Source organism: Lissotriton vulgaris, unplaced genomic scaffold (genome assembly GCF_964263255.1).
Source record: "Lissotriton vulgaris unplaced genomic scaffold, aLisVul1.2 SCAFFOLD_275, whole genome shotgun sequence".
NCBI classification, from domain to species: Eukaryota; Metazoa; Chordata; class Amphibia; order Caudata; family Salamandridae; genus Lissotriton; species Lissotriton vulgaris.
Genome location: NW_028252092.1, coordinates 561,489 through 584,692, shown reverse-complemented (window position 1 = coordinate 584,692; position 23,204 = coordinate 561,489). Strand labels below are relative to the sequence as shown.

General features: G+C 44.9%; 1 protein-coding gene across 1 annotated transcript in view; it reads left to right on the top strand.

Moving 5' to 3' along the window:
- Positions 1–22,968, top strand: part of LOC147662670 (pepsin A-like) — a 28,580-nt gene extending 5,612 nt beyond the window's left edge. Inside the window, exons 2-9 of the mRNA XM_086950996.1 lie at positions 9,012–9,168; positions 10,049–10,166; positions 11,853–11,971; positions 12,080–12,276; positions 19,735–19,851; positions 21,329–21,473; positions 21,770–21,868; positions 22,736–22,968. Of these exons, the coding sequence (XP_086807122.1) occupies positions 9,012–9,168; positions 10,049–10,166; positions 11,853–11,971; positions 12,080–12,276; positions 19,735–19,851; positions 21,329–21,473; positions 21,770–21,868; positions 22,736–22,861 (1,078 nt within the window). The 3' untranslated portion in view covers positions 22,862–22,968. The remainder of the gene's footprint in view (positions 1–9,011; positions 9,169–10,048; positions 10,167–11,852; positions 11,972–12,079; positions 12,277–19,734; positions 19,852–21,328; positions 21,474–21,769; positions 21,869–22,735) is intronic.
- The last annotated feature ends 236 nt before the right edge of the window (positions 22,969–23,204 follow it).

The following is a 23,204-nucleotide window of genomic DNA, read 5'->3' as shown; positions in this document are numbered from 1 at the left end:
GCAGTTGATGACGTCTCGGAGGTGCGGTGCTATGACGGAGTCTGCTTTGTTGAAGATGTGGTGAGGACATGGGTCTGTGGGGGATCCTGAGTGGATGGAGTTCATCAGGCGGATGGTGTCCTCAGTGGAGATTGGGTTCCAGTCGTTGAGGGTGTTCAAGGGGGGAGAATGTTCAGCATATGGTTGGGTGGGTTGGTCTCCGGGTTGGTTGTCGAAGCTGTTGTGGATGTCTGCAATTTTGTTGTGGAAGAATAAAGCCAGGGAGTCGCAGAGGGTTTGAGAGGGGGTGATGACGTTGGAGTTGGCCGAGGGGTTGGTAAATTCCTTGACGATGTTAAAAAGTTCCTTGCTGTTGTGGGCGTTGTTGTCTAGTCGATCCTTGAATGCAGTTTTCTTGGCCTTTCGGATTAGTTGGTGGTGTGTGCGGGTGGCGTTTTTGAAGGCGTCCTTGGTGCTAGTGGTTGGGTCTTTTTTCCAGGCCTTTTCAAGAGAGCGGCAGAGTTTCTTGGACTTCTTAAGATCATCGTTAAACCATGAGGCCTTCTTGCTGCCAGGTTTGCTGTGACGTTTTTTCAGTGGTGCTAGGATGTCGGCGGTGTTGGATAACCATAGGGTGAAGTTGGCGGCGGCTTGGTCTGGGTTAGAAGAGTGGGCTGGGGTGTTTAGAAGGAGCGATGAGGAGATCTGGTCGATGGTAATTTTGTTCCAGTTTCTTTGTAGAGTTGGTTGGAGGTGAATGTTGGGTTTTGGTTTGTTGTAGGTGAAGTGAACGCAGCTGTGGTCAGTCCAAAGGAGATCCGTAGTGTGGCTGAAGGAGACATGATTGCTGGAGGTGAAGATGGGGTCGAGTGTGTGACCTGCGATGTGGGTGGGGGAGGTGACCAGTTGTTTAAGTCCGAGGTTGGCGAGGTTTTCCAAAAGGGTGGTGGTGTTGCGGTCGTTGTCCTTTTCAAGGTGAAAGTTGAGGTCTCCCAGAAGGATGTAGTCTTTGGAGGGGAGCGCGTGTGGAGTGATGAAGTCCGTGATGTCTTCACTGAATTTTGCGCGGGGTCCTGGTGGTCTGTAGAGGAGGGTGCCTCTGAGTGTGGTCTTGGGGTCGATGTGGATCTGGAAGTGAAGGTGTTCAGAGTTGGAGAGGTTGACGTCAGAGCTGGTTGAGATGTGGATTGATTTTTTATGGACGATAGCGATTCCTCCTCCTGTGTGGCCGGTACGGTCCTTGCGTGTGATCTTATAGTCTTCAGGGATGGCAATGGTGATGTCTGGGGCGGAGGAAGCGTTCATCCATGTTTCTGTTAGGAAGGCGACGTCTGGAGAGATGGTGTCTAGTAGATTCCATAGGTCAATGGCGTGTCTGTGGACCGATCGGGTGTTGAGAAGGATGCATTGTAGGTGGTTGGGGTCGGGAATCTGTGGTGTGGTCGTAGCGGAGATGTTATTGGTGCCGCTGAATTTGCAGGAGTAGCAGGAGAAAGGTCCATGGGTGTGTCCAGGAGCGGCTTGGACGCAGTTGGGGGCGCGACCGGGGTTAAGGGCTAGGAGGGTGGCGGCATCGTAGGTAATGCGGGAGGGGTGGGCATTGCGTGAACCAGGGGCTCTGGCGCTGGGCGCGGTCCAGTCGCGGACGGGCGTAGACGGGCTTACCTTTGGCGCACCTTCGGCGCGGCCGTAGCGCGTGGACACTGCGCGTGGGACCATCAGACATAAATGGAGAGTGGAAGGGGGCGGAGCGTGGGAGGGGCAGCAGCTGGAAGGCGGTAGCAGGGAGGAGGGGCGGGCTAGGGAGCGAGTAAACAAGATGGAGGGTCAAAGGGAGACTAAGGCAGGGGCAGCAGAAGCACCACGGCACCGGGGGCACAGATCAGTTTCCAGCATTAGGTACAATTAATTAAATAAATCCCCGCGCAACTGTAAATAAATAATTGAATCCCAGCGCGACTCGAAATAATTAATTAATTCTCAGCGCGAGTCGAAATAAATAATAAATGCACAGCGCGAGTCAAGCTTAAATAAATATACAATAGCGTGAGGTTATTTAAATCAATTGATTCACTTGCAAATCTGCAGTCTCGGTCTCACCAGTAAGCCAGAGCGTGAGCAGGAGCTGGGGTCAGGGAGCGTGGGGGGAGCGACCGTGCTGGATCAGGTCCAGGTAGTCACAGCGCGTCAGAGGAGGTAGGGAGCCCTCTGTTCGTGGGTGGGAGGGGCAGCAGCTGGGAGGCGGTAGCAGGGAGGAGGGGCGGGCTAGGGAGCGAGTAAACAAGATGGAGGGTCAAAGGGAGACTAAGGCAGGGGCAGCAGAAGCACCACGGCACCGGGGGCACAGATCAGTTTCCAGCGTTAGGTACAATTAATTAAATAAATCCCAGCGCAACTGTAAATAAATAATTGAATCCCAGCGCGACTCGAAATAATTAATTAATTCTCAGCGCGAGTCGAAATAAATAATAAATGCACAGCGCGAGTCAAGCTTAAATAAATATACAATAGCGCGAGGTTATTTAAATCAATTGATTCACTTGCAAATCTGCAGTCTCGGTCTCACCAGTAAGCCAGAGCGTGAGCAGGAGCTGGGGTCAGGGAGCGTGGGGGGAGCGACCGTGCTGGATCAGGTCCAGGTAGAATCATTCATCTTTATTCTTTGTGAAGCCCTACTCTCCAGGAAAGAATTTAAGATCAGCAGCAGTTCTTCTCTCTTTTGCAATTCTGCTCCCTCAGAGTTTTGGCATCTAAGATGTGGAATCCCTCTCCCTCTCTCCTATACAGGGATGAACTGAGGGCAATATTAGCAAGGGCATCTTCGCCGATTTAGCTGCAGCGATATTTTATTCGCCCTACCATGAAGCTGTCGCTAACAGCTCTTAGCGACAGCTTTCTGTCAAAAGCGAATGTTTTGGGGGGCGCTCTGCATGTCAGCGGTATTCATTGCTAATGACATGAAAAGTAGGCATTCCCAACCAAAAGACCACGGAAACAACCGCTAACAGACCTAACGCCTAGTAGCAATGAGGCCCCGGTTAGCGATGAAAAAAGTTGCAATAACCGGGGTTATCGCAGGAATTTTTACACCTGCTAAAATCCTGACTTAGCTATTATCCTCAATGGGAGACGGATTTCAAGGCTGAATCCCCCCCTGCCTATTAGAAGCTTTTTATTGCTGTTTTACTTGTGTAAAACAGCTATCGCTGGATCTTTTATCGCATTGTAGATATACGTTGGTAATAACGCGCTATCTCTGTGATGGGATCCAGCAATAGACGGCGATAAAAAAATATGGGCTAAGCGCGATTTGCAAAATTTATTGCACGCCCTTGCTAATATGCCCCTGAATTATCATTTTGCAAAAATATAAAAACCTGGTTATTCAGATGGATCTGACTGCGACTGCTTTTGATTTGCTGTTTAGGTCTGTATTTGGGAACGAAACCTTAGCGCCGGGACGCTTTGTGAGAAGTAACTAGGGGCTTTACAAATTACTTTATTATTTAGTGTTAAGGATTCCTGCGAGGGTTTCCCTTCAGTTTCCGTTATACTTTTCAGACATGTTTTCAATAGGGGAGGCATAAAGGGATGGAGGACAGGGCGCGCAGGAATGAGAGGTACTGCTTGCAGCTAGCTGCATCTTACCACAGCTCCCCTGCCTCTCACATTAGAGGGGTACAAGAATGAAATGGTGGGGATCCATTATCATGCATTAATTCCCAGGTACTGGATGGAGTCTGCGCCCCTTGTCCAACAGCAGGATGGTATTTGAAGGCCATTTGGGGGGAGTTGCGGAAGTCGTGAGCTGTATTATAATGATGTCTGATATTTCCCAGTAGTTTTTTTCTTTTTGTTACATTAGGATATATTTTTAATTGAATGGCGGAGCACGGCATAAAGCAAGAATTGCAGGACGGTGTCCCTTTCTGGACATAAACATGGAATGGAGATTTATAACTTCTATGTGTGCGGAGTTGTGCAACACACTTAGAAGTTGCAATTCGTAATTTTTTAAATTATTGTTTATGTGCAGGAAGAGACATCCTCCTGCACATAAACAACCATTCATGGCAATTTGCTGTTGCTAAGTGTGCTGCGGCATGCAGCACACAAAGAATCATCAAAAGCGCGGAGAAATTAATAATTTCTCCTCGTTTCGCCGTGTTAAGACCAGGTTATTTTGATGCAGCTCCATTTGCACCACTCTTGTAAATGTGGGTCAGCCTCAAAATCAATGGGTGCTGCGGGGGAATGCCCACCGCAACACCCATTGCCCGCCCCTTTCACACTAAGTATAGCGTGAAAGGGTGCCTTGTTCACAAGACAGTCTTAAGCCATGTTAAGTGGTTTAACGCCGCCTTGTAAATAACTCGAAGGGTTTATTGCCACAGGAACGTTGGTGGCGATAGGGGCTTGTAAATATGACCCTCGATTTTAATCAGTAATTGCACAGAATAGAAAACTACAGATTGTGACGCACAGAAACAGCACAAAGGTAAAGACCATATAAACACATACAGCCAACAATAAACCATAAGCATTCATTATGGTAAACCAATGTTGTAGGCCACTGCATTCTGCTTCTGGCAGTCTCAGCGACCCCAATCATGTGCAATAAGATGACAGCTAGCACAGCACAGGTGCCGAATAGAGTGAGAATACACTGCTGTGACAGAATAATAAGCAAACAATACACAATTTCAAAGAGTAAACCCCCAAACAATAATGCAATAACTAACTTACAGCAGTGGCAGCAGCAAACTAGAGAATGTTCATCCTTCCATGGTGGTCGGGTGGAAGGGGGAGGAAGGTCAAGATCGGGGGCCCAGGGGGCTTCGAAGGGGTCTGAGTCACCCCCCACAAGGGGTGGCCTCCCGGAAAGGGAGAACCAGAAGTCCAAGGTGAACCAGAGCCCAATTCATCAAAAACAGATGTGCCCCCCCTGAGACATAGCCGCAACTCCACCGAGATACAGCCACACCCCCTTGAGACACAGCTGCACCCCTACTGAGACACGGCCACTGAAGCAGCTGCAGAGATAAACCTGTTCCCAAGCAGGCTCTGCCTAGAGGCAAACAAGGAGATACACTCGCTCTCTTATCCCCAATCCATCCAATTTTTCAGTAGCTAAGCAAAGATCTCCTGAAACACATCTGCTTTGCAGGACTCCTTCCTCATGAAGGTCATGATTGCGGTCTTCTGTTTCCCACCACTGATACCGTAGGCATTCACATTGTTCATAGACTTTCTGGTGAGGGACAGGAAAAATACAATATTGACCCCTACACCACGGTTTGGGGGAATTTGTTTTTTTGTTTTTAAAAATCAAACTCCCACTTTGTGAAGAGATGGCCACAGGACCAACGTTCATCTCTTTATATTAAAGGCAAAGTACCCTCATGGGTGGCAGAGGTAATGTAGTCCTCTATCCCTGTGACAGTACTCCATCTGGCAAACTTTAAATTATTATTATTATTATTATTATTGTTATTGTTACTTGTTAACCTTGACAAATCACCCTTAAAGGGTCTCTAGGTGCTGCCGCAGACCTACATGCATGGGCTACAGATTAAGATATTCTGAGTAGTGGACTAACAGCATGACCCTGATGCTGAGGCTTCAGTTCCTCGAAACATCCAGACTGGGTGGTATTTTGATAGCAGAAGCTGACACAACAACTGGGAGGGACCTCAGTTTACTTGTCGATGGGGTGAAGGATAGAGTGGCACTAAGATTCGGAGTGAGGGAATGATGAGCAATGACATTAAAAAGGCTCTTTTCAGTGCCATTAGTATACACATGCTGGCAAATGTATGCGAATGAGGTAAATTACACCTACTTATCAATGTATAGAACTTACACCCGACTAGATCACTTTTTAGCAAGTTCTTTCTTGATAAACATAATAACACATGCTGAAATTGGACACATACTCATCTCAGACCACGCACTGATTTACACATTGTTTGAAACTAACACATAATAAACTAAGCAGAAGAGATGGTGCCATAACAAATACTTCTCAGTGGTCTAGCTGTGAGAGACAAGGTTGCTGTACATACTACTAACATCATAAAAGAGAATGCCCAGGGGATGAGAATGATGAAAGTCTATGGGATACGTCGAAGGCTGTGGTGAGAGGGTTTCTTTGCTCAGCTTTGTCTAGGCTGACAACCTGTCAGGGCAAAACTAGAATCCACACTAAGGGAAATAGGGGAAATAAATAAAAGGAGGGGTGTGCTTAATCTCAGATGCAGAATGCTCACTCTAAGAAAATAAGTGAGAGAATTGGATTTGGAAAAAGGTGAAGGCACCATCTTCTGCTCTAAACAACAATTGTAGAAGCTGCGCAACAAAGCTGGATGGGTAACTGCCGAGAGCCATAAGATAAAGTGAGTGAGTGAAAACACACTTGAAATACTGGACTTCCTGGGAAGGGTGTTCAGGATGATAGCTGAGTTGCTAGCGCCTTTAGTAATTTCTACTTGAACCTTTATACAAAGGAAGCTGCCTGTGAACACATGGTCCAGTTGTACTTAAAAGACACAAATGTGCACAAGCTTGCACCAGACTGAACTGGGATGCCCTACAGTGATGCAAAGAATAATTTCCCGCTTTTATCACCTGAAAACAGGCAACGCTCTGCAGCTAAGAGGTTGCCACCTTATTTCATAAAGCATTCACCCATGTCCCAATCCTGACACAACCTCTCAAGTCCTTTCTAACTCTGTCCTTGGAACATCCCATTTGGAAACAGTCCTCTTTGTTCATCCCTACATCGGGGAAAGATTGTTTTTCTGTAGTTCATACCAACCAATCTCACTCCTTAGTCTTGATGGATCAAATGTTATTGGTCCATTAGTGGCTGAGCCGAGGCTGGTGCTCCCTGAAATCATTGACCCAATCAATGATACGAAAAAGGCATCACACATGAATGTCAACACAAACAAAACATCAAACAGGCTATCATAATTCTGCTGCCTATTGATTAAACCTTTGATCTAGTCAATGGAAGATACCTAGGAGAAACACTTAAGACCTTTTGGATCAGTACTAGGTGACTAGTTAGGCCATAGTGGGGTGTTGCAGGTGGGACAGGCACAGGTTAATGGAAGCCATTTCTTCCCCTTTTGATCTTGCGATGAACAAGGCTGGGTTCCACTCTCTCTGATTCCATTTGCTGTCACCATGGATCCCTTCTCTGAGAGAATAGGCAGAGGTGATAGGCAGATCCCAACATGAATTTGATTGTGGATGATGTTTCACTCATATTGATTGACCCACTGCCCTTCCTCTGGACCTTATTGGAAGATGATCCCAGGGTGGCAAAGGTTCTGCCATCTAGGTGAGCTTGGGTAACTTACAAGCACAGACTGTGTCAAAGCCTCAAGAACAAGAGGCAACAAGGATATACCACTTCAGACTGCCTGTTTAAGTGGGCCAAGGATGCAACACAATACCTATCAGAAAGCAACAGAAAAAATTGTTAGCTTACATTACAACAGCACATCAGAAAGAAAATGTTACACCTGCCGCTTTAATAGAAAATGAAACTGCCATTCTGCCATTTTTTAAGTGCGACAAATAACACATGTCACTATAACCAAACTTATAAAAGAACATATTGTGACCATAAACAGATGGATCATTGAGTCTGCCTTGCTTGGACTTGAACTTGTGCACTTTAGGTAACAGAGCATGCCTGCGTCAAGTATTAATACATGGCGTCGTCTTATTATTTTTACATTCAATGGGCCAATAATATATTACTCTGAGTCATAAAATCTGCAGAATATCTAAATCTAGTTATGTTAAAACATTAGGGTGCTGAACCTTCCTTTCTTTTTCTGACAACCCCAATTGTTACAAACAAAAGTGACACATCCTGTATTCATGTCTCAGTTTCATAGATCAGGATGCTTTGCCACAGGTTTTCAGTTTTCAGAAAATGTGTGGCACTGAAAATTGATTTGACAAATAAGCAAACTATAAACACACGACAGATAAGCAGTAAAAATACATACCACATTTATTCTATTTTCCTGTGGTTAGTGCAAGTTGATACCCTAAGTGGGGTGGATCCCATAGAACATCTCCATGTACAATGTTATTGATCCATATGTTTCAACCACATTTATACCCTCTTCGTGGTCAGCCTCAGGACATGTTTGATCACTGCATACATTTGTATTTCTTACTTTGATGATGATTGAAATATAGTGCATTTTACTTTTAATACCAAGCATAACAGTATAAGTAGGGGCATATCCAAAAGTGTTTCAGTTGTTACAAGTGAGTGAATGAGTGAATCATTGTTAAATATATTAAATAAAGTGAGCCATAATTTGATACACCACAAGAGGACAACCATTGTTTAAGTCAACGTGAAAAGCAAAGTTGTCCTACATATGGAATAAGCATAGTCAACCCTCAATGTAGCCAAGGCGCTTGTTACTATTAAGATGATATTGGGGAAAGAGTAATGTATAACTGGAGCTTAGTATCATTGGTACTCAAGCAAATATGGAGTACGGGCTTAAGAATAGAATAGGATTGTGCATTGTACATTAGGTTGTGTATCAGGTATGAAAGGATAGGACACACTTCAGGAGGTGGATCTCACTGGGGTTTAGGGGTAGACAATTATTCTTCATCTCTGTGGTCATCCCTTGGAAAGTGTGAGTCTATATGCTGAAGCTGACCAAGGTGTCCAAACAAATGGCTGTTAAGTGGGTGATGTGAGATAATATGGACATATGAGTTAATGCCCAATATGATGCTACTCTTCTTAGAGTGTTGTTCCTAAGGCTCTTACATGTTCTAAAGATGAACCTTAGGCACAACTTGCCTTTATTCCTTACTACTAGATACATTTTTAATTCCATTTTACCAGTCAGAAGCTCTTTTCATACGGGGTCCTCTATGGTTCGCTATTTCAATTAAAACCAACCGGCAGCCTTCTCATTGAATTCATTTTTGTCTTCCGTTTCCTACTCATGAGTTTCCTTCTGTTCCCTCTCATTCAATAGGGTCCCCCTGATAAAAGGGAAATCCCTGAGGGATCGCCTGAGAGAGAAGGGCCTACTGGATGAGTTTCTGAAGACCCACAAAATTAATCCAGGCAGCAAATACTTCCCAGAGTTGGCTGCTCAAGTGGCAAGTGAGCCAATGACCAACTACATGGATGTGAGTGAAACATACCTCCCCTGTGCGCATTTTCACATTTCCATTGGAACATGCAGCGCTCTATACATTGCATGGTGTGATGTGTCAACAGGCAATGACCCACTGGCTGTGGAGAATGATGGATCTGTAGGCTGTGCTAGCACAGGATATAAACAATGAGTGTGCAGCCATCCTCTGAGGTCTTGATGCAATAGAGGTTTGCCGGTTGTGGTCGATGGATACCTGTCATTGAACAGGAGAAGAGCAGGTCCTGAGTGACTCAGTGTGAGGTGTTGACTGCTAGGGTTGAGTTATGTACACACTGAGTGCCAAGAGATGTTGCATGACAGACAATAGAGGAGTGAGGAGTCTGTGCAATGGTCTGTGACCTCTGGTATGTGTGTATGTGTTGTGCACAGGGATGTTTGTCGAGGCCCTGGCCAACCACTAGAGACATGTGTACAGCATTTCTGGTGTGGTCGTAATGTGACAGACATTGGAGTCATGTGCACTCTTACATAAGATATTTATGGATGTATGTCATTACAATGCATGTTTTTACAACGCATGCCATTACGACGCAACTTTTACAACACAAGTCGTTTAAAGACTTGCGTTGGGGGGCGCTGGATAGTGAATAGTTTAATTTACTATTCCAACTCCAGTCCCCGTGGATAGTAGGGAAGGTGTTGAATAGTAATTAAACTATTCCCTATCCTAGAGCGCCCTCCAGCGCAATTCGTTGTAATGACTTGCGTTGTAAAAGTTGCGTCGTAATGGTAGTGCTTTGTAAAAGTTGCGTTGTAAAGGATGTTTCCCGATATTTATTTCACAAGAATAAAGCTGTTTAAGTGACCAACACTACCTAACATAATTTAAAATCCCTTCCAATACCCATTAGATGTCTTATTATGGGACTATCTCCATTGGGACTCCGCCTCAAGACTTCATCGTGATCTTCGACAGCGGCTCTTCGAACCTCTGGGTCCCATCTGTGTATTGCTCCAGCTCAGCCTGCTGTAAGTATCTTCTGAGGTTTCATCCATCCACTGGAGCTTCTTTCTAAGTCTATGTAGACTTGGCATCCAGCAAGACGAAGGAAATACATATATCAAGGTAGCCACTGAAGACTTAGGGCCTGATTTAGGTCTTGCTGGAGGGGTTTCTCCGTCACAATAGTGAGGGATATCTCATCTGCCGAAATATAAATCCCATTATTTCCTATGGGATTTGTTTTTGGCGGATGGTGACCTGTCCGCCAAGATCTAAGCCAGGTCCTGAATTTCTTTGGCTGTAAGCCAGGCATCCTAGGCTAATGTGGGGTACAAAGACAACTATATTTGTAGACAGTTAAACAAATTGGGAACCTCTATCTGCCAAAGACCTGACATGGTTTATCGGTAGTCCTTATTTTCCTAGTACCACTGACTTGCATGGACTCTGCCCAGAAAGAGCTCTTGTTACCTCTTCTCTATCGAAGAGATAAGCATTGAAACGCTTCCCAGGTCCTGCTGTCCCCAGTGGGGGTCGTTTGGTCTACATGAGACTCTGTTTGAATGAAGCCCTTACTTAAAGGGTCTAGAAATTAGTTTATAGCTTTTTATAGAGTGATTATATTGGTATGACAGATGTTTCCACCCTTTATACATACATCAACTTGATGGCGCATCTGGGAAATGGTAACAGCATCGAAGTTGTAAAGATACTCAATTTCATTGTAAAACCTGGTATTTGAGTTTCAAGTATTTATGAACGACTTGAGCTGGCATTGCCTGCTCCAGTATCATGGGTATGAACTGCAAATATTTCTTTGTGTTAGTTTTTACTTTTTATTGCCCCTAAATCTAAATACTTATAGTCTCTGGGGTAGTATCCTGTGTTGACAGTAAAGATGTCTCAAGAGAAGCATATGCATTTTCTGCAATATTGAAAGAACTTCAGAACTATCTCTTTGCCAAATTGGAGATGTTAATAAAAAAAAAAAATAGTTCTATCCAATTGAGCTCTTACCCCTGCTTGACAGATGGTAATATCTGGGCCAAAATACCTCCTTGCACAAAAACTATCGTTTGAGGCATATTCCTCTTTGTATGTGTGCTGCAGAATGCAAAGAGAGGGTAACAAGGAGATATTTCTCCCCGATACACCAGACTTGGGGAGCTGCACCATTTTGGTGCAAACTCATGTTTGCAAGTTTTTGTAAATATGTGTTTGAATCAAAATCCATGGGTGGGTGAACTGGAATATTGACTTTTAGAAAACCTTGCAGAGCAATTCAAATTGGGCTTTGTGTGGTTTTGTAAATCTCAAAATTGCATCTGGACTGTCCCAAACACATATCCGGGCCAATGTGCGGTGGAAATGCAAGTCAGAGAAGGACAGCCAAGGTGGGCCTGGATGAGGGACAGAAGAATAGCTCATATTACAAGTTCATGAAATGATCCTTCGAAATAATCAACACTCTGAAGGACTAAAACTGATAACTGTGATGTTCTTGTTATTTTTATTTGCTTTTATCAATTACAAATACTGCCTCTTGGCTTTTATATCGTCGTAATTACTAAGGGAAACAAAAGTCACCAGGCACAATTATAGGCAGAGTTTGTAGCCTCAAAGGGCAGATGCCAGGGTTGAGCAGCTCCAGCCTATACTGGAGGAGATTTTTTTGATGGTTCTGTGCTAATTATGCCTTTTCAAACCCACAGCCAATCACAACAGGTTTAACCCTTCCAGCTCTTCCACCTTCCAGTCCACCAGCACCAGCCTTTCCATTGGTTATGGCACCGGAAGCATGACCGGGGTCCTGGGATACGACAATGTGCAGGTAGGAGGACCAGGGGCAGCACCCTGAGCTTGGACAGATGTGTCCAAAGGACTTTCACAGCTGGTCTTTGCTTCATGACAGTGACCATCTCTTTCCTTCTCCTCATAGGTTGGAGGCCTCACCATCACCAACCAGGTCTTCGGTTTGGCCTACACAGAAGCAGATTTCTTTTCTCAGACGCAGTTCGATGGCATCCTGGGACTGGCCTTTCCAAGCCTTTCTGAAGATAATGCCACCCCTGTTTTTGACAATATGTGGAGTCAGGGGCTACTCTCTGCAAATCTCTTCTCTGTCTATCTGAGCCCGTAAGTCAGGTTCTTGTCACACACCCTACCCAACATATGATGGGGCACCAACATGTTATGTTATTTAATTATTTATAAAGCGCACAGCTACTCGATAGAGTGTCCCGGCGCTAAGCTGAGCGTGCAAAAACATTACGAGGTAGACTCTCTAGATGGATTGATCAAGGAATAACCATGTTTTGAGTTGTTTTCGGAGGAGCCCTAAATCATCCAATTGTCTGAGTGTAGTAGGCAGCCCGTTCCAGAGACGAGCCACTTGTACTTGAAAGGAGCGGCCGCCTCTGCACAAGCGGCCAAACCTAGGCACCGTCATCAAATGTAGTTAAGAAGATCTTAAATTTCTACTAGGAGTATAAAAAGACGCCCGCTTCCTGATGTATGGGGCTCCTGTGCCATGAAGTGCTTTAAAGGCCAACACAAGGGCCTTAAAGTGAATTATTTTGTGAATAGGCGGCCAGTGTAAATTCTTTAGAAGAAGGGAGATCCGTTCTCTAGGACCCAACATAAGGATAGCTCTGGGAGCCATGCTTTGTATAACCTGGAGTTTATGCAGGAAGCAATCCAGTAGGCCTAAGTATAGGATGTTAGCGTAGTCCAGTCTTCATGTTATAAGGGCCTGGACCACCGTGCTTCTATGGTTGAGCAAGAGGACATAAAAGGAGTATTTGTATAAATTGATTATCTTGTCCTGGATCACCAGGTGTTTATTGATACCCAGGCCAGTGGTACTCATCCTATCAATCTCAGTAGATTGAAAGGCCAAGTGAACCTGGCAGGATTCAAAGCTGGAACCAAGAGGAAGGAGTAGTGTTTCTGGAGGTTTAAATAGAAGTAGTAATAATGTCAGTGTCAAGGGTACTGTTGAGAAGAGACATCAAAGCCTCATGAGTACACTCCTGTTTATTAGTGTCACAGCCTCCAACCATCACCGCAGCGAACAGCTGAAGAAACAGTCACCAACTGACCATGGAATGTTGGTGACAGCGGGAAACGCTCACGGCAGGAAAGGGGAAGTAACCATAGCAGGTTATGGGGGGTGGAAAAGGTAGGACAACAAGGTGAGGGGAAAACCAGGGGAATACACCTTACAACACATCTCCCCCTTACGAACAAAAGAGAACCAGGAATAAAGCTGGTACAAAAGAAACATCCATAGTAAGAAACAATAGAGAACCAGGTCTAACCCAATGCGAATACATTCAAATAGTACAGTAGTTCTGAAAGTGAGAAACACCATATCACACACCCTAGTACAATACAATATTCCCACAGCAACTAAAGAACTACAGATTAGTGTGGAACATAATCTCTGTGCCACTCCAGAACTCTATGTGGCGTTATGCTCCTCTGACCATATTTCGATCCGGTATCACCCCTTGAACACACCTTCGGACTGTTCTTGATTAAGAAGGGATGACAATCAGATAACATGTCCACACTCCGTGTGCGGCGGTCATCCAGACTAACCAAATTCTCGCCCATTTTGACCACTTTCATGGGATCTAAATACTTGCTTCCCCCTCCTTGATAAGACACTGGTAATTTGACCATGAGAGTGTCTCCCACTTTCCACATGCACTCTACAGCACCATACTTTGATTCATACTTCTCTTTGTAATTAAGCTGGTGGAGCTCTCCAAGCCTGTTCATCTCGTCCCTATCCACCCATCTGGGCTCTCCTCCACCCAACCAGTTAGATGATACTTGGTTCCGGGTAGTCTTCCTTTTAACACCAGGAACGGTGGGACATTGATAACCAAGTTGGGTGTGGTATGATAGGACCACAGCATGCTTTGGAGAGTCTGATCTGCAGGTGGTCTTGACATTAAGACAATTGTAATGCCTAATTCATGATGCACAACCCTAAAATCCTTAAAGTTATTGCTAAATGTACCAGGTTTAACGGGTCAACCATGAATGATCTTGCTTTTGACTTGTTCCAAGGTCTCATCAACGCCCAGCTCAGATTCCCACTCTTCCTTAGAAATTCCCGGAATTTCCACTGAAGCCACAATATCACCACTCTCAGACATGGCATCACTCACCAGCATTTCTTCAATCCAGGGTAACCGTGAAAGACAATCTGCAACCTTGTTCCTGTTACCAGGCACATATTCTATAGTGAAATTGAATCCTTCCAGACCTAGGAGCAATTTGTTAATCCTGGGGGTCGTGGCAAACCTCCTTTTGATCGAGAACGTGTACATTAATGGCTTGTGGTCAGTGCGTTCCCCAAAAGGAAGACCCCATAGAAAACAATTTAAATGGCCAATAGCCCAAGAACAACCCATTGCTTTTCTTTCAACTGTAGAGTAATTGCACTCATCTTCTCTCAAAGCTCTATACACAAAGTCTACAATCACTTCCTTACCATCTACAACTTGCAACAATGCCACACCAACACCGCTAGGATCTGAGGTCAAAATAGTTTTGCGACATATATCAAACAGCCCAGAGAGGGAGCATTCACAATGGCCTCCTTGGTAGCCTCTAAAGAACTCCGACAAACCTCCTTCAAGATAGAAAGGGTATTTTTCTTCAATAAACTCCTTAAAGGTGAGGTAACATCTGCAAAATTCCTGACAAACTTATTCATATATTACGTCATCCCCAAAAAGTACCTTAACATGTCTTTATTCTTTGGGGAAGGCGCATCTCTCACAGCTCTGACCAAATCTAACTTTAGCTTAACTCCATTCTTTGAGATGGTATGTCCCAAGTAGTCTATAGAATCTACACCAATTTTGCAGTTATCTTTACTTATTTTGAAGACAGCCTCTTTGAGACCCTCAAATACAATTCTAAAAGTGGCTGCATGTTGTTGTACTGACACCCCATGAATAAGGATGTCATCCTTGAAACAAAGGACGTTATCAATTTTTCCCAAAATCCTCTGCATGACACACTAAAATACAGCAGCAGCTGAAGCTAAGCCGAATGGCATGCAGGTAAATCTGTATGCACCAAAAGGGGTAATAAAGGATATAAGCGACCTAAAATCAGGTGTAACTAAATTTGATGGTAGGCAGATGATAAGTCGATCACCAAGGCCGTACTGGCCATAGCGGGCACCGGGCATTCCCCCGGTGTACCGCACAGGTGGGGGACGGTTTTGGGCCCCTGTGGGCCGTTTTTGTTACAGGGCCGAAAATCGGCCCTGTACCAAAATTGGCCGACAACCGGCCCCGGCAAAGAGATCGGCGGCACCTCCAACTCCCCCCGAGTGGGGAGGGGGGCCAGCCAAGCACTTTGCCATGACCGGTTGTGGTTCCCAGTCCAGCCCTGTCAATCACACTGAAAATCTCTCCCTTACCCATCATGCTGACCAGTTCATTGATGTGAAGGAGGGGAACCAATCTACCCAAATGTTTCTATTCAGATCCCTCAGGTCCACACAGATACACAAACCCCTTCCCCCAGATTTCTGAGCAACCACAATCGGAGAAAGCCACAAAGAGCTTTCAAAGGGTTCAATAATGCTCAGTGAAACTAACCTGCCCAACTCTTCCTTCAACAGAGCTTGCATGAGGGTGGGAATTGGATGCACTTTATGAATTACTGGAACTGCATTATCATTTACTCTAATTCTGTGCTGGAAGCCTTTTAAATGACCCAGATCATCGCAGAACATCTCAGGGAACTCATCACAAATAGCATTGAGCTCCAGTTTACTCCCTTCTACAGCAAACACACGTTAAACTCTGTCAGTCTCAAGCCTGATGCCTAACTCTTTCTGGTGAGCCCATCCCAACAAACATGATCCGTTTCTTGTAAGGTAAACTTCCCTTATGTCAAATGTACCTTAACTTTAATTTGCATACAGAACATGCTCACCAGAGGAATGGGATCCTTATTATAACTTTATGGATCAATATCAGGTGAATTCAGCGTGTAATACCTGCCAAAGAACTTTCCTTAAAAATGTTGTAATCAACTAAAGTATATGGAGAGCACGAGTCAGCAAATTCATGAAATTCGATTTCATCAATTAAAATAATGAACTTAGGGTAGTTCACACCCTTGCACAACATTTTTTTTCAATTTGGAAAAAATACATACTGTTGGCTCCCTCCACAACCTCATTGATTGCATGAACATGTTTCCTTTTTGAACATGCATTTTACAAAGTGTCCTCTTTTATTACACTTCCTACAGACTGTGGATTAAACAGGACAACTTGGGCTGTTTGCTGAATGATTGCAATTAGCACAACGGTAACACCTTATCTGTCAGCCCTCCTATCTTCTAAAAACTTGCTACTAAAGGGTTCACCAAATGTTTTGCTTGAGACACTCTCCTTCTCAACGCTTTCAGAATCAACTTTACTTTTCACCACCTGCATTGTCTGCATTGTCTCATTCCCATTAGAATGCTTCCTTTCTCTAATACACTCAGCTGTATGTTTGATACCTTAAGCTATTTCCACAGCAACATTTTAGTCAGTGTTTCAAGACAGCAACGTCTCTTGGATTTTTGCGTTATTAGAGCAGCGTACGACCACCCTGACAATGTTCTCAAACTACCTCATCGTCTCTCTCATTTTCACCAGTAGTTGGCACGCAGCCGACTATGCCTTACTAGGACAAACTAAATAAGGCGCTTTCATTCGATCATCTGTTGAACCCCTTAGCCCTGCCTGGTGGCGGGGGATCCCACCAACCTGCTAAATCAAGAGCCAACCTCTTGATTAGATAGAGACCCTCCTTCTGTCTGCAGATAAAGGGGGTTTGTGAGAATGCATTCAAATCTCTACATTGTCTCCCACCGCAGGGAAGGCTGACGCTTACCACTCTTTGCCTCCATCAAAGGGGATGAATGACTGCACTCCAAATTAAATGACTAGTCCTTTGTTCCCTACCAACCACCTGGAGTCCCACCGCTCTCAATAACAGATTCTTAACATCACGAGTTCTGTTATGAAAGATTTGCTGGCCACACCTTTCTTTATCAAGGGAACTTCCACAGGAGCCCCTCACGAGTATCCTCAGACTGAACCGCACCTTGCCTTGGTCCTGGATGTCATGAGCATCAGACTCCACTGTCTCAATTTAAGCACTTGGTCTACCCTGACACCCAGGCTCCTACCCGCTATACACTCAAGGCATATCCATCTTTCGATGCTTTCATGGGTCTATTATGGACTTGGAACTATAGTCCCCTTGTCAACTTTGGGCCATTCCCAGGTCAAACACGCCCTTTCTGTTTGTGTGCTCTGAATTTTCCACATGGCAGTTGGTAGCACATTACAAAAGTAAATAAAAAAAAATACAATTATGTAAATCATGTCTGCTGCCTTCAGCTAATCAAGACCACACTAAAGACACCAGCAGCCGAAAAAGACAACTGGACTGAGCGGAACCAGCAGTTTAGGTTCCCTTTATAGCGATGTGCAGCTGGACAGCTCTGAGTCTCCTTGAGGCGCGCAGGAGTAGGTCTAGTGGATACCCTAGGATGAAGCTGGGCTGCCCTGGTTGGGTCACTTTGGTGCTCGCCTCCACCAAACTTAACTACATCTGACTGGAGCTCAGGTGGAAGGAAAGAAGGAACTCGAGGTGACCTGGGGGCCGCTCATGAGAAGGTCTGGTGCCTGGTGACCAGGTGGAGCATCAGCGTTGGGGGACATGGACATCCTGACATGAGGGTACACTTTATATCAGGACATGATACCCAGCGTTTGCAAGGAGCTCCAAAAACACAAGGGGGTCCAGGTGCCACATGTTGCAAGTAAATGAGAATAGACAAGTTCAAGCTCAGGCACGAAATGTTCCTACTCTAGCAAAACACTCAGAGAAAGACATTGTAGGACATATTTACAAGGAGCTTGCGCTACCACTGTGTAATTCTTTTTTGACGCAGCAGCACTTTTTTTTCGCCATATTTTCAAAGTGGCACATCTAGGGACATACGTCTCTTTAGCCAAGATGCACATTTTTTACTACGCCTGAATCGGCTGTGTCGCGTTAGAATTAATATATGAAAGTTAGGCGTAATGTAAGTGCACACATATGGAAGGTAACAGTAAATCACACATTACATGTCATTAATGACTTATGTCACACACCTGTTGGACCAGTGGTTCACATAAGAAGACTATGCCCACTTATATGCGAGACATCCTGGTCAAAGCAAGGTGAGTTTTTTACCTTTTGACACTCTATTACATTGATCCCCATATAGTAGGACACTTGCGGAAGCTAAAACTGACGCATCGCCTCCTTCTTTGACCAACTACAGCAATGCACCACTTTTTGGGCAAATGCCTTGCAGCATTTCTGATGCATCTTTGCGACCTTGCGCCACAGACCTCCATATTGTAAAACTGGTCCATCCATGGTGTAGTAAGTATTTTTCATGCAGGCAAAAGAAGTGTTGACCCATCGCTGTCTTGGGGCATCAATGCGTTGTTTCTTGTAAATAAGGCCATGTATTTTCCATATCCAGCAGAGGAGTGTTCCTGCACTTTTCTCCCCTCACTCACAACATTGTATTCCAAAGGGCAGCACATGCAAGTCCCGCCAGCCATGCTTCGTCCATTGACCTGAAAGTTCTGTTGAGCATGTACGATCCAAACCCAAACATCCAATGGACAGAACCTCCATTGCAAGGGCTTTATGCACCGTTTGTTTTTTGGTAAACAGGTTAAGACTTCATTAAGTTGAGTTTTCAGGTCAGAATGGATGGTTGGTGATGACACATGATTATAAGATTCTTCAGGTAAGTATATTTTATACAAAATATTCAAAAATGGTAACTTTCATAAAATGATGGTGGAGTATAGTGATGGAGGTAACAAAGGGGGAAACAACTGTGCAGTATTGTTCTTCTCTATGCCCACTCCTGTGACTCGCCTGACATGCGTCACCTACAGAGCAATAGGAACGCCTGGGCTTTATCTTTGGAGAAGAAACTACAAACTGTTACGAGATGGGATGCGGGCAGGGGGGATGGCGTGTAGGTGGGAATCCGGAGATACTGCTCCACTGTTCTGCGGTTGATGCGCCATATCTTACTGTCGCATTTGCAAAGCTGAATAAAATGTATTATAACAAACAGAATGACTAAGCGTGACTCAACAGTCCAATAGATTCAGCACCAGCCCGGCCGCACTGCCCGACCAACTGTCCAAATGCACCCTTTACTTTGTGGCTGCTCAGACTCAAAGTTGATGTTTAACTGCACAACAGGACAAGTTCACAACCTGACACCTTAAATGAGTAGAATTTACACTTCCAGCAAGCGAGACATTGGTTGTCAACCTGAGAACCACCTCAACACTGGCCGTCCTGCTGACTATGCCCAGGTGCGAAGGTCGCTCACATCGCAGAGGCACATATTGATAAAAAATGGAGCTGAGTTTTCCACTCAGAAGACAATACCACATACTGCTGCATCTGTGAAGCCTCTCTTGTTTGTACCCTCATCATTTGATGCTCAACTTTCTCTTCTTCGTGGTCACAGGAATGGAGCCAGCGGGAGCGTGGTGATCTTTGGTGGCTACGAAACTTCCTACTACACTGGAACCTTGAACTGGATCCCTCTCTCCGCCGAGACCTACTGGCAGATCACCCTGGAGAGGTAGGTGCAACAAACAGCAGCTCAGGAGTAACAAAGGACAGGTCAGGTGTAGGGACGGTCAGCTGAAGACAGGCGGCAGTCAGCAACTCAATAGATCAGTGAGCTATGGTTAGGGAGAGAACCACTCCATACAAACCCACCCGGCTGTTAACAAATGTTAGCTCTTCTGCTATTGGTGCATAGGAGGAAGTGATGAGCGGGCCCCTGAGCACCACCTCTCTTCCACACTGAAATTAACACCAAACCCAGAGACAGTTTCAATGAAGTCCTTGGAAATTTCCACACAATAACAATGTATGAGGAATGAGGACTCAAGGGAGAGTTTGAGCCTTGCTAGACGCAACAACAAATACTAGATAACCATAGGCCCATTGCAGCCAGGCCTGGCACATTCACTTGAGGGAGGGGGAGATGAGGATCCTTTTTCTTTTTAATTTCTAAAAAAATAGACATTTAGTAACTAGTTTCTGACCTTTCTAAAGGTACATTTGCAAATCAGGCCACTGGTAACTAGATGGTTTTACCGGGGATGTGAATACATGCACCTTCGTGCACAACATCTACATGCTCCACACAGTAGGTGCACACACAAGGCTCAAATAGTGAACACGGTTGGTTATAATACGAAGGGCCTTATTTCGAGAAGGGCCTTGGTGGAACATCTGACAAATGTAGTCAGACGCCTTGCCACCTCCTCTTGTTCCCCTCACTGAAATTGCTTTCAGATTCTGGAATAACTGCCAGCTGCCCTAGTGGAAACTCTGGGGCATGCTTCTGAGCCGCTTGTAGCACTGTAGCATAGCTTTTTGTGATGCTCCGGCGGGGCAAACCACAAAATAATTTCAAGGAAGCCACACAAAGCAAATGCCTCATAGATATGGAGTGAGGGAAGGCAGCGCAAATCACTTTGTTGCCTTACTCCGCGCTATGGAGGCCTTTCATGGGCTTTGCGATTGGTGCTCCCACACAACACCTGTAGATTTTGACACTCACAGGAGGGTGACGATTTGCACCAGAGTTTCCACCTAATTTTCATGAGGAGCTTTCTGTCCCGGTCTGCTATCTAAATCATGATGGCCCCTGGCAAAAAATGTCTTTGCATGTCAAAGTCACTCAGGGACAGAGCTCCAAGCAACTTTGGGACACTAGTGATGCTGTCCCTGAGGATGGTCTCCTGTTGTGGAGATCTTTCTTCAGTGACAGCGTGAGTTATGACAGATCCCTCAGGCAGCCTTCGCATGGGATGCTGGATCTGCTAACCTGGTTTGGTTTCCCAGATGCACCACCTGCAGTTGCTATATGAAAAGGGTTTGAGGGGCACTGTGTGCTGGCTAGAGAGACAACAAAATCTCATAAATACCACTAAAAATGGCAAACCTGTACTTTTTCTTCAAGATTTGTACTCAAAGATGAATAGTTAAATTCATTTTGTAATATCTTAGCTGCAATCCAATTCCTCTTCCACCTCTGTCTCCAGTATCTCCATGAACGGGAATGTTATCGCCTGCAATGGAGGCTGCCAGGCCATCGTCGACACCGGAACGTCCCTAATTGCTGGTCTGTCCCCCGGGATCTCAAACATCCAGAATGCGATTGGAGCTTATCAGAGTTCAAATGGCGAGGTAAGAGATGGGGTACAGAGGGGTGATCATTCCAGGACCTTGTCCATCACTGTGAGATCATGATGCCTGAAGCTGCATACTCAGGGTAAGCTAATCTTCTGCATCTGACGTCATTCCATTGGGTCAATTCTGTTCTTCTCATCTCATGTTACTTGCTGATCTCTCAAACAACCTTGCGGATAATTCCACGTTTCATATCTTCATTCTGTAATCCATCAAATGCACAGAAATGTCTGGATCATGTTCTCAAAACACATGTTCTTTCATTTGTTTTTTTCTCCTTTCATGCTCCTTAGTATGTGGTGAACTGCAATTCCATCAGCTCCCTGCCTGACATCGTCTTCACTATCAATGGCGTTGGGTACCCGGTGCCGGCCAGCGCCTACATCGACCAGGTAAGGAGCATAAACATCCTCTGTGTGTCTTTCAGGTGCAAGCACAGAGCCTTAAAATCAGAAAAACTCTGCCTTCCTAAGGATAGCACTAATGAAGCCTGAATTTGAGGAGCCTAATAAGATAGGCAGAAGAATGGGCCCATTTCCCACTTCTTCTCCAATAATGTGATGCTTCCCACCCCCTCCTGAAGAGTCAGACCTCCCGCTGCTTCTGGTCCTAGTCACAAGGGACTTTGCATCAGAATATTGGGTGCCAAAGTAGGGTGACCCTTGGAGACCTCTTTTCATTCCCTCTTAATTCAACCTCTCTCACAAGAATTGTTGATTGCCTCTGCGAGCTTTATCTCAAGCTATGGGACTCATCACTTGACCCGACTCAGGTTTTAAGACTATCTGAATTAATTTTATGTTAATAAACATGGGGGGCATAAATACTATTAGAATATTGGAATGTTTTGAGCTCCATTGAAAACAATGAAGTGCTCAGGGCTTCTAATGGAAGGTAGAAGCCCAGAGCATCAACATCCAATTGTTTTACCAAGGCCTCACAGAACCCGAGGGAATTTCAACACCCTGGGGCTCCGTGAGGCCTTTGTTTTACAAAGTAGAGCATTCTGCCCTCTAGGGGCGGAATGTTCTAATAGCCTTAGCGCCCTCCGTAGCGTGCTCTACCAGCCATTAAAGTCCCGCTCCCTTGTTAAAGACCCTCGCCTTCAGCTCGGGCCTTTTACGGTGGAGCAGGCCTTTAATGGCCAGTAGAGCCCACTACGATGTGCTCTAAGGCTATATTAGAACATTGGAACTCACAATCAGTCCCTAATTTACAATCTAAATCTTTACGTCCATATCTTTTCCTGTCCTCCCCAGAACTACTGCAGCAGCAACTTCCAAGAGACCGATGGAGTCTGGATCCTGGGAGACGTCTTCATCAGGGAGTACTACGTCGTTTTCGACAGAGCCGCCAACTACATTGGCCTCGCCACCGTTGCATGAACATGAAGCTTGTCAGTTGTCTTGTGTGAGTTAGAGGAAGAGGTTGTGTAAAATGACTGAGTGTGTACAAACATTGATTGAATAATAAACAATCATGGTGAACCACAGCAGCTTCTCTTCTTTTACTGCTCAATTAGGGTTAGATTAATTTAGATTAAATATGAAAAGTGTCTCAAGAATTCAAGTATGTTCCTTTATTTAATTACTTGTTCATTAGAAAGGGGGTTTATGTCAGCCTTCTTACAGATAGGGTCCTCCCATTTTGGCAATCTGCTTGATCCTAGTACATTCTCTTACTGGATTTCAGCTTTTCAAGTACAGTTTTCATCACTGTGAAGCCTTT